The 12,360-nt window shown below is 42.8% G+C and overlaps 1 protein-coding gene across 9 annotated transcripts in view; it reads right to left on the bottom strand.

The window, feature by feature from the left end:
- Cacna1e (calcium voltage-gated channel subunit alpha1 E) overlaps nt 1-12,360 on the bottom strand; it is a 468,612-nt gene that overhangs the window by 44,760 nt on the left and 411,492 nt on the right. For 7 of the 9 annotated variants that reach the window (XM_070034322.1, XM_070034321.1, XM_070034325.1 and 4 more), the window contains 6 exons: nt 8,275-8,286; nt 6,784-6,880; nt 3,234-3,394; nt 2,667-2,804; nt 1,665-1,866; nt 463-627 (listed from right to left, as the gene is read on the bottom strand). In XM_070034322.1, the coding sequence (XP_069890423.1) occupies nt 463-627; nt 1,665-1,866; nt 2,667-2,804; nt 3,234-3,394; nt 6,784-6,880; nt 8,275-8,286 (775 nt within the window). The remainder of the gene's footprint in view (nt 1-462; nt 628-1,664; nt 1,867-2,666; nt 2,805-3,233; nt 3,395-6,783; nt 6,881-8,274; nt 8,287-12,360) is intronic. The other 2 variants (XM_070034319.1, XM_070034320.1) reach the window with 1 other exon arrangement.

The raw sequence follows: 12,360 nt of genomic DNA on the forward strand, positions 1-12,360 counted from the left end.
GTGCGTGGTACAAGAGGAGAATTAGATATCCTACAAAGAAAAACAAAATAAAATACAGACCCTTGACCCTTACTAACTGCTTAATAGCAAAACAACCAGTCTACCTAGAGATGAAGGTGGGCAGGGTAAAAACATCTTTCAGAGTACTATATGTCACCAATTCAGCATCACATACAATCACACTGGCATTTGGTTTCAACAGTCCTTTAGTATGATACCTCTATAGCTAAAGAACATCATTCTTCCCTGTCAAAGGCAGAAGAATCTCATCACCATAAGAAATCTCCTGAACTGCTATTACATTTTAGTGCATTTGATTCAATGGACCCCAGAAGTCCAAAAGGATTGGGCTGTTGAATAAGAGCAGAGCAGAGAGTTCAGGATGGAGGCATATGCAAAAGTGATGACCTAGAAGATTAGAAGGCTTTCCTGAGTTTTCTACAGGGCTCACCCTCCTCTCACCTTCATCATCAGCACGACAGTGTTCAAAGCGATCATGGCCATGATGGTGTACTCAAAGGATGGGGAAACCACAAAGTGCCACACACGGTACTGGAAGGTGTGCCTGTTCTGTGGCATGTAGCGGGTGAGAGGTTTGGCACTGATGGCAAAGTCGATGCACGCCCGCTGTCGAAAAGTCACAGTTATTAGTGTAAGTTCACGTTTCCTACACCTTGCACAGTGAGGGGTGGTTAGATCATTAGAAGAAGACAGTATAAGGCCAAATGGGAGGAGCTATATAGAAGTTGTTAATATGGTAACAGGGATCATCTGAACAAAACTATAGGCAAGATGTTACCCTAAGTAAGAATGCAGAGCTGGAAACATTTTGTCATATAAGGTAAGGACTTAGTGGTTATTAATGAAGTCCATTTGAAAGTACTTAGGCAAGAATCCTCTCCTGACTTTGTTAGTCAGAGCTATATATCTACATCATGAAAATCTTTCATCCAAAATGTATGAAACCAGAGGTATTTGAGAGTTCAGATTATTTTTTTTCTGGATTTGGAATATTTACATATACCTAAGATATAGTGATGATGAGCCCCAACACAAAACTCATTTCTATTTCATATACATCACATTCACATAGCCTGAAGGCAATTTTGTGTCATATTTTAAATACACTGGAGGCACAGTGTAGATACAAAAAATTGGGGATTTTAGAGCTTTTTGTATTTTTTGGATTACAGAGTTTTCAACCTGTATTTGCCTATGTGATCCTCCAATAGGCCCTAACAGTTTCTAGATCAGTTCCATTGTTCAACAACAGGAACAAACCCAACTTTGAAACCCTCCAAAATGCCAAAACCATGCTTGTTACTGGAGAAACTGTGAGGAGATATAGCCCAATTCCTTTAGAGAAAATACTTGTCGTGAGGCTCAGTCAAGTAAGCAAATACCTTAACATTAAAATCTTTTCCTTCTAGATGTTCACACACAGAGATAGCACCTGCATCTTCAATACCTGACTTAACTTCCAGTCCTCTGAATCTCACACCTAGGCTTTCAACAGAGCAGTGCTCAGAAAATGTTATTAAATAAGTAATGTGCCCCTCTTCCATAAAGAAGGCAGGGCAGTGCAGTCTCTTCCTAACCCTGCTGGTCCCAGGTCCTTTCTGAAGTTCCTGCTGTCCCTTCCTACAGGAGAGACCACTTATTACCTCATTCTTCTCCAGGCTGCACTCCTCCATCATCTTGTCCCCTTGCTCCTGGAAAGTGATGATGATGAGAGCCACGAAGATATTGACAAAGAAGAAAGGGAAGACCACAAAGTAGACCACGTAAAAGATAGACATCTCCATGCGGTTGCTGCGGCTTGGGCCCCGGTCTTCTTCCGTCACATCTACAGAATGCTGCAGAACCCTACAGGCACAGAAGGTAGATGACAGTCTTGGCTTCATTAGAGGAGGTGACATCTATGGTGGGCTTTTTAATAGACTTCCTCAACTATCCAGATCCCATAGGAATTTGAGGAGTTTATAGCCAAATTGGTGAGAACCCATTGGCACCCCAAGCTAGCCCTTTTCTCATGTGCATTAACTTCTAAGCAATAGGGTGATGTTATGTTGTATAGTTTAAATGGTCATATTTGATACAAAGAAACTACTGGATGGCCATTTGACATTTTACTGACAACTACAGTATAATGTTCCACTAACTGGTACCTTATGCACTGGCAAGTCTCTGCAAAACCAGCCTCCAGCTACAGGTGGTACAAGAACCCACATTCTTCCTAAGGGACATAATCACAGAAAGTGTGTCTCTGGATTTTTCCTACCTCTCCATCTTCAGGCTCTCTGGTGCAGGGCCAACCTGTAGGGTATATCTGTATAAAACATCTCTTGGGGACTCTCAAGGGGCAGAAAACTGTTGAAGAACTCATTTATTCTAGAGGAATCAGGTTTCATTTAAGTTCTTGATAGCTGGCTAAAACATTAAGAGTTTCAAATATTTCCTTGACTCTGTCTTCCCTATCTCCAGTTTTGCTTGAAGGATTTTCACCTATACTGTCTTCTGCTAGTCTCACCTACTCTTCACCATTGACTTCCCTGGTATGATAACAAAGCAGTTAGTCTTGTTCATCTTGAATCAACTTCTCCAGGTATCCACATGGTCCTACCTCAATGCACAGACAAGGGTACCAACTTCAACCCATCACTTACTGAGGCCATCCTTCTCCTGTGGAGACTGTGAAGAGGGTGAGCAGAGCCCAAATGATGTTGTCATAGTGGAATTCATGGCGCTTCCATTCTCGGCCCTTCACCTCCATCTTGTTTTTCTCATGGTCTACATAGTTGCCTCTGAAACCAAAGTGAAAATGGAATTGGGCCATTTCCCTATAGCTCAATGAAGAATTGGGGGATTTTATAGACATCAAGAATGGGGTAATAATGCCTTCTGTACAGATGCAATTTTATTAAATGTGGGATTAAATCCTGAGCTCACTAGTTGCTGTACCACCTTTGGTCACTTCATCTTTGCACTTCAGCTTCCACATTTATAAAACACAAAAAAACCCATCTCTGTAGGTTTTTCTAAGAAAATGAAAAGCTCAACACGGAATGTATCCCACCATATCTGACATACAAATGGTGCTTGAGAAAAGTTTTCCAACTCTCTATTTTGTCTTTCTACTGAAAGGAGAGCAAAGATGAGAGAGAAAGAAGAGATGACCTGTGGAGGATGGAGAGACATTCACATAGCAAAAACTATGTGCTAGTGGTACTTACATGCATTCCTTCTCTGTGTCCTTGGAGCTGTCTGTACAGTAAAAGAACTTTCCCTTGAAGAGCTGAACTGCGATGACAGCAAAGATGAACATGAAGAGCTTGTAGACAATGAGTATGTTGAAGACATTCTTCAAAGACGTCACCACACAGTCGAATACAGCCTGTGAACATCAGTGAAGACCCTGGCGTGTGAGCCAAGAGCCAAGGGGGTGAGGGCACACCACCACCACCACCACCACCACCACCATCACCACCACCACCACCACCATCACCATCACCATCACCACCCAGCAGCACTGAGAAGCTGCTCCAGGCCATATCATCCTGGGGTAATACCAAGGATTAATAGCTGGCTTCCATGATGGCCATGATAGACCTGCCCAGCTGCTACCTGAGGGGAAGTACATGCTCTGAACCTGAAAGTAAACCTAAAGCAGGAAACCTAAACCAGCTGGCAGCAAGCCAAAGAGGGGGTTCTTTGTAGAGTTAGTCCTCCATGGGAAATACAAATTTAATATTGGAAAGGATCTCTGAGATCATGTTAGCCCATTTCAACCATTCAACGCCATATCCATCACTTTAGACCTAGTGTGTGACATGCACTGATTTCTTCATATCATGATTAGGTGTTGCTTTTGCTTTATTCTTTCTAAAAGAATCAGGAGGGTTACCATACACTTCTTTGGTCATTATAGTGGTAGATACCTGGTGTAAGTTCATAATTGGCTCTGATTGCATTCGGCATTTCATGTAACTATTCTCTAGATTAAAGCTTGCTATGCCTTGAATGGAGAGCAACAGAGTCAAGTTGGGAAGGACTGCCATGGGCTCTCATCAAGATGGAGAGGCTGAGAGACAGAGGCAGAGATTTAACATTTAAGTTCAAAGGCAATGACTCCCAGAGATTTCCATTCTAGGCTCTGAGCTGTGAGGCATGGTATTGGAGTTCAACATGTTGCAAGCTATTTTAGGTTCTTTTCTAGGTTTTTGGGGTTTAGCTCACTGGAGGGAGGGTCTAGTCACATTTGTGCCATTACTTCTTCCTAGCACCGGGTGAGGCATTGCTAGTTTAATTAGTTCAGCACTGCGGGGAATGAGTGACACGCAGCCTGTGGAATCATCATAACCACCGATGTCTCCCTCAGGTTATCACGCTGCAGCGAGAGGAACCAGCACTCGCTAATTTAGCATAATTAACCAAGGCTGGGGGTGCCGCCTCCAGCCTGTGAACTGACCTCACCCAGCTGTCTGCAGGCTCCTCTGCACCCAAAGAGCCTGTGCTATAGCTAACAGCAATGGCTGGGGCCCCATACAGCCTGGTCATGGGGAACAAAGAATGGTTATTTATGGGCCCAGGCTGGTTGCTCCGCTGGTGGGTGGCAAGGATCAGCTGACCCAGTGGGAAGTCCTGCTCCAGGAGGAAATGGCTGGGGAGCCAGAGAGGAAAGCTGCTGGAAACCCTTTTGGAGGTGAAAATCTTGCCCCTTGGGGATCTATGCAGTATGCTTCCTCCCAGAGGAAGACATGTCTCAGTTTGGGGCTATTCAGAAATGACCTTCCTCCCTTCCTTCTTTCCTCTCCTCTTTTTTTTCCATCCCTTATGTCCTCCCTTCCTGTCTTTCTTCTTGTGCATTCCCCTTCTCTGATTAGCCTCGACTGCCTTACCTTCTCTGGGAAGCAGTGATCTGAAACCAGAGTTTGGAGCAGCTGTAGGGAGCGTCAAGGGTTAGAAGAACCCAAAAGGGAGTGAGAATTGGGATATAAGGGAGTGTTGAGCCCCAACTCTGTCCTCTGTGGCAGGTATGAGAACAGGCCAGGGACTACCCGTGCGACTCATTTATCTACAACCACAAATGTATGTTACAGAGTATCTCTGTTTTCCAGTTCAGGGACTGAGCAATCTGCCTCTGCTTATAGAGTGCCTATGTCTCAGAGGTAAGGCTCACACACATGTGGGTTCTTTAAACTGTGCTATTTAAAAGTGTCTGGGGAAAAGTTTACCAGGCACATTCTCCAAGCCCCTCCCCAGACAGTCTGGTTTTGTTGCCCTGGAATAGTACAGGAAACTTCATTTTTAAGAAACATCCAGGTGATCCTGACATAAGTGGCCTATAGCTCCATTTTGGAAAGTTCTGTGCTCTTCTAAGTGACTATGTAATTAAAGCTGCCTTCTGGAAAGCATCTTGACATAATCCATGAAAATGGGGCTGGCTGTGTGGTCTGGGTAGCAGTGGCAGCAGCACATAGAGACTATGAATTGGGAGCCAGGAATTCTCAGGAATACAGGAAGAACTCTGCCCTGGACCCTCAGCTTTGGCAACCATAGAATGTTGGGCATGGCCAGGGAGGTGAGTTTAACAGGCCAGCAAACCTGAATGGTAAAACACACAGAGAGGCCGGGAGGCTCATGAAGGATGGATCTAGGGGCTATTAGCAGAGAGGATGCCAGACAAAAAGGAGTCTGGATAATATACTTTTAAGGCCCAGCTTCTGACAATAGGAAGAACAGAATTTGAGGTAACTTGCTTCCCACTTATTATCTGCTTCAAGCAAAAGTGGATTATATGTCCTTAGACCATTCACTCACCTACATATGCTTTAAAATATGTAAGATTAATGGCTACAAGAGCCTTTCTTCTTCTAAAGTTAAAAATAAAATAGCAGCCTTCCCTGCCTATCCTAGCATACAGACCACAGAACACAGAGAGGGAACCTGTGGCTACCATGTTGGTGATCTGGGTCCATCTAATGACAGAAGTCTCCCCAAGATAAAGCTTCTTCCTGGATGAGTGTTAAACACTGCCTGGGTCTGCCAAAGAGGCACAACACCCCCTTATATTGAAGTAGGGATACTGAATCTAACCAGCACCATCTTGGTCATGTGGTGGATGACAGGGTATTAGGTTTAACTGGTGCAATCTTGTCTTCATGGTAGAGACATGGTAGATGATGGGTGTGCCTGAATTTCTAGAGGCAGGGGTAGGGACTTGGACAATAGGACCTGCCAGGCATGGGTTGTGAACTCTCAAGCTCCCTGTAACCATACCCCCTGATCTGACCCTATTTAGGCCCAGACCAGTTTAGGTACCATTACACCATGCCACATGTCTCCATGTTCCTGTCCTGTCTCCTGTCTCTTCTCCAGTCACCATGGCATTCCACTTTAGCTCTCCATTGGAGCTGATCTGGTTTGTTGATATTGTTTTTCTGCTCTATTTTTCCTCTCCGCCTCCATGGCTCAGTTTTCTGACAGTGTTAAGTGTATTTTCGGGGCTGCAGATCTTTGGGACAGGAGTGCATGCGCCTTTTAATAAAGACTCCCAATTCGACCTCTCCAAATGTGGCTTTTCTGTTTTCTCTCCATTCAACCATTTGTTTCGTGAGATGGTGATTATTTTCCTTTGAAACTAAGCCCTTCGCTCAGGTAGCTGGAAAGATTCCTCAGTCCCTGAGACCATTTCCAGAATGAATTTCCCAAAAGCTATCTGGCCATGACTGAAGAGAGAATATGGGAAAAGGAGATTTGCCGAAGATTGCCTGAGAACATTACCTTGAGTTTGGGCAAGCGCTTGATGGTTTTCAGGGGCCTCAGAACTCTGAGCACCCTCAGAGACTTGATGGTCTTGATGTCTCGTCCCTTGTTGGTTCTGCAGGTGAAAAGCCATGGGGGGTGTCATTTGGATAGGGGGAGAGAGAAAAGTTGATAGTCACATTATTGTATTAATAACCACAGGGTGAAAGAGGAAAGATGTCGGCGAGAGACCAAAAACTGGATCAGTACAGAATTCTTTAGCCAAAATTTACAAAAGCACATGCAAGGAAAACTCTCAAAGCCTCCCTCAGTATGCATACATACCCACACATGCACACTTACCTGTACAGACACTCCCTCAACTTACAACTTAGGTCTCTGGAACTTTATGACGGTGTAAAAATCATACATATTTAGTAGAAACTGTACTTGACGTTTTGGTCTTTCCCTTGCCTAAAGCTCAGCAGCATGCTGCTCTCTTGCCATGCTGGGCAGCCAAGCCTCCTAGCCAGCCACAATATTATGAGGGTAAATACTATACTTTGCAAGGTACATACTGTGCTAAGCCATGATGTCTGGTAGGTTAGATGTTTTAAGTGCTAAGCCATGATGTCTGGTAGGTTAGACGCTGTAAGTGCATTATTTTGACTTCTATTATTTTCAGCTCTCAGTACGTTGACCTAAATGTTGTCCCCAAAGGAGCCAAGGAGCAGCTATGTGTGCAATGACTCACACAGGCACCATGGACAGAGACAGATATGCCTGTAGGTCAATTGAACATCATTTCCTCTTTCTCTCACAGCCAGTCGAATGCTACTCATCACTACCTTCATAATATTGTGACTTTTTGCTAGTTAACCGTAGATTAGCGTGGTTAACTGGAGATAAGGGTCTCATAGACTTTCTTAACCAAGCTGGAAATGAAACAGTACCCCAATTGGTAGAGCACTAGCCTTGCGCAAAAGCCAAAACAAAACTAAGACACAACACCCAGGCACAGAAAAAAAAAAAAAAAAAAAGCAGCAGCAGCAGCAGCAGCCAAGTGCTGGTTGCTCATGCCTCTAAGCCTCCAAGGAGGCTGAGATCTGAGAACCATGGTTCAAAGCCAGCCCCGGCAGGAACGTCCATGAGACTTTTATCTCCAATTAACCACCAGAAAACTTGAAGTGGCACTGTGGCTCAAGTAGTAGAGTACTAGCCTTGAGCTGAAGAGCTGTGGGACAGTGCCCAGGCCCAGAGTTCAAGCCCCACAACCAACAAAGAAGAAAAAAAAAGAATCCAAAAGAAGCTATCTCATCTAACTACACATTTTAAATGGACAACTTATAAGTCAAATATTACCCACATGTGTAAGAATGAGCATTTGGCAATTCTTAATGGTCATTGGGATCTCAAAGGGAACAACTACTTATCAGAAATTCAGTTCTTTTCTGAATGAGTTGCTCCTGTCCCACCTCCTCCAACCCATTCTTTGTATCTTTTTGTTCAAAGAAAATAAAACATATTTACCCCAAAGCGTTCCTATGGAGGATCCAATCAGGAAGTAGTTATAGAAAAGAGGAAGTGGGAAAGAAAGGAGACAGTCAGAAAACTCCAGGGAGAAAAAGACACTCATACAGTAACAGGATGCTGGGAAAGCACAAGCCACAGGACTCTGCCCACAGCCTTGGCACTTGTCAAGTCACAGAGATTGTGAAAGGAAGGACTGCAGACCATCTGCTCCATAACCACCTCTCTACCCACAGGGCCACGCCCTTCCCAAGCACTCGTGCAACTGCCTTTTAAGACAGTACTCCAGGTTTTACTTCATTGTCCAGGGCCTACTGGAATTGCACTTTCCCAACCGTAGGCTTTCAGTTCCTTAGGAGTCTTCAGACCAACTGTGCTTCCAGAGACTTCATCAAATCTGGGCTGAGAGAAACATGCTGGGCCAGAAACACTCTCAGGAAAAGCATTTCAAGTCACAGTGGCATAGCTGTGCTTTGGAAGGACTTCATCTGATGAAGGACACACAATCTCTCTGACACATACTCTGGTGCTTCTCCAAAACTCTATCACAGGTATGCAAAAAGCTACATTTTTAAAAATCAAATGTCTTTTTCTTTTGAACTATTCACTGTGGAACTTTTAGAAATCATTTCTCTTGCTCTAGCGGTAGGGCATACCAGAGAGAGACAGAAAGAAAGAGACAGGGAGAAATATGGGGGAGGAAGAAGAGGGAGAAGAGGAAAGAGAAGAGGAAGGAGAAGAGGAGGAAGAGAAGGAGGAAGAAGAAGAGAAGGAGGGGGAGGAAGAAGAAGAGGGGGAGGAGAAAGAGGAGGGGGAGGAGGAGGGGAAGGAAGAAAAAAGAAGACAAAGACAACAACGAAGATGAAGAGAGGAAATAATTAAAAGCCAAAGCATAAATATGTCTTTGTGGTAGAAACACGAACTTAATTTTAACTTTTTGAATATTTATTTTTTATTCTGGGCCAACCTCTGTGCTAAGCACTTTCAATGCATATCTTTCTTTACATTTCCTAGTGATGTTAGGGGAGAGATTCTGTTCTCTATGTCACATGTGAGTTGACAGTGATAGGACTGGAACCCAGCTCAGGTTTTTGAGCTTTGAAGCTCTTACTTAGATCACTAAGCCTCTCTGTACCAGCATGTTTTAGTTCAATGTTCCAGCAAATAGCTCACCGAATTTCAGAGCTGGAGAAGATTCCTGAAGTCTATTTATTCACAAAGGACACTAAGGCCCTAGGAAGAAGTACCCTGAATAAGATCACTACATGAGTGAGCTTGTTATGCCAAGGCCGCAGGACCCCCACCAAGAAGACCACCGAAAGTCATACTCTACAGCTGTTTTATTTAAACGCTGCAGCTCGGCCCTCGTCCTACACTCAGACACAGCAGAGCCTAGGAGGAGAGCCCTGAGCTAAGGATTTGCAGGTCTTATAAGGGCACACTACCAGGTGGTTTAGCACCACGTGTTGCTCTGCTCTGAAACAAACAACAAATGGTCACTGCCTCAAATACTCTTATTCTTTCAAGCTAAGAGCCACAAGTAATACCGCATCTCAGGATCTTCCATCTTGGCTGTTGTTCTGACCAAGTGTCCAGAATTTGGTTCTCAGTTGCTGGTTGCTATGAAGGTTGCGTTTTCTCATTTCTTAGCTTTTCCCCATGTATCACAAACCTTAGGTTATAACCATTGTTGTGTCATGAGCAAATATATCTAATTGCCATTTTACTGAGTCAATAATTCTTCATTCGACATTATATTTATTTCTACCGTAAATGCCAAATAAAATGGTGACCAGGGAATTAAACAGAAGACCTATAACCATAAATACTTAACGTGACAGTCTCCACATGGTGAGAGGACAGAACTATCTTCCTTTGAGTGGTAATCGCATCTTCTCACATCTGAGACTAAGCATTAATAGGTCAAATATACCCCTGTGCTTTCATAATACCAGCACCTTTGGAGTCCTTAATTCACGTCAAGCATAATATAGGGAAGACAGACCCCAAATAACCTACACAAAGAAAAACACAAGCTTTCATGGGAAAGATGGAATAATGTGATTGATAATTGATCAAAATGACACACACATCATTCTCTTTTCCTCAAGGTATATTTGTCTTGAGAATACCCCTATGCCAGGTGTGGGGTGTAATCTGTACTCCCAGCTACTGGAAGGTGTAGGAAGATCATGGGCTGAGGAGAACCCTAGACAAAAATGTGAGACCTTATTAAAAAAATAACAAATCACAAAAGGGACAAGGGGGTGGGATCAGGTGGTAAAATATCTGCCTAGCAAGTACAAGGCCCCGAGTTTAAAAAATGTATGACTTTAAATAGATGTAAAAATGATGCAATCATAATATTCAATACATTTCCTATAAAATTAAGAAAATTGAGGGGAGTGGTTGGGTTGGGAAGAATGGGGAACAAGGGATGGGGGAAAGAGGACATACAGCTAAGATACACTGTACACGGTAGGTAACTCCTTTGTACAACTACTTAGAGAAAATAAAACATTTTAAGCTGGGTGCCAGTGGCTCACACCTATAATCCTAGCTATTCAGGAGGTTAAAACCTGAAGATCACAGTTCAAAGCCAGCCTGAGCAGGAAAGGCCATGAAACTCTTATCTCCAATAAACCACCAGAAAACTGGAAGTGGCACTGTGGCTCAAGTGGTAGAACACTAGCCTTGAGCTGAAGAGCTGAGGAACAGCACTCAGGTCCAGAGTTCAAACCCCATGACTGACAAAAAAAAAAAAAAACAGTAAAAAGTAAAAAAGTAAATATTTTGGAAGGCAATCTTTGAAACATCAAAAAGAAAAATACACTTGCACATTACATTTTGTTAACAGAGTGAACACTGATTTTAAAATTGCTATTTGGAATGAAAGACATATCAAATAATAAAGCTGTAGAAGCAACAAAAGCCACAACAATTTAGCCCTCACTAATTAAAATCTATTATCATTTGTGCATGGACCAGGCTGAGGTAACTCTTTCTAGATCCATTATCAAAATCAACAAGTTTGGGAGTGGGGAGGAGGAGAGAGATGTTTTAAAAACAAAGAGAACAGATCTATAAGCACTTGAAGGCACATTGTTGTGGAAATAATTCATGTGCTTTTAACTAGTCCTCTAAATAATTGTTCTATAACATTACTAGTCATTGTTATTAAATGTTTCATCAGAAGTTTTTATACTACCTAGAAAATTAGTAAGTTTTAACAGGCTTAAAAAATGGGCTCTAATGCTAAAATATGAGGCTAATTTCACATGCTTGGATACACGGGTCCCATTTTAATTAAGATGCCAAATGGCCAGTCATTTTACCATTTATTTCTTATTATCTGAGAAGTGCCTGGATGATTTCAGGGATGGGGGAAATGCTATGTCTCTCTCATAAAAGATGACAATCACCAGTAAAAGATGACAATTTTCCACTCAGTTGCCAAGTTGTCCTCCAGATCTATCACCTGTAATCACTCAGCATCCATGGACTTTTTCTTCAGCTCCCAGGTCTCCTTTACTCAGAGGACATACTCTTAAGTTGATTTCTGCTAAGAGCTCACTCTTCCTTCCAGTGGGTTGGAGCAAGGACATGAGTCTCTGAAGAGCCCTTCATTTTTTTAAGTGTCAGGACTTTAGCCCTCCTCTATGAGTCCAGGTAGCAATGGCCTGGGAACTGAAGGAATCTTTTGCCTTGAAGGGGTTGGCTCACAGGAATGTAAGTCTGGCACAAGGGTCATGCTGGGATGAGTGTCTTGCTGAAGCACCTAGACCATTATTCAGTAGACAAAAATAACTGCCATTTACTATAGAATTTACTATACTCTTCATACTATATTAAACACTAAAGATATTTTTACTTTATAGAGTTCTCACAAGACCAAAATATAATTATTTTTAATTTCTACTTGCAGGTAAAGAAGCAAAAGCTTGGAGAATTAAGGTAGTTAATAATAGAACTGGGATTTTGATCAAAGTCTTTTGGAGTTGGAAATATCACATACGAGGTATGTTATAATGCCTTCCAAACCTTCCACTGGAAGATTCTAATCAAACAAGGGGACAGCACAATAAA

Source organism: Dipodomys merriami, unplaced genomic scaffold (assembly GCF_024711535.1).
Source record: "Dipodomys merriami isolate MVZ:Mamm:240054 unplaced genomic scaffold, mDipMer1.0.p SCAF_24, whole genome shotgun sequence".
NCBI lineage: Eukaryota > Metazoa > Chordata > Mammalia > Rodentia > Heteromyidae > Dipodomys > Dipodomys merriami.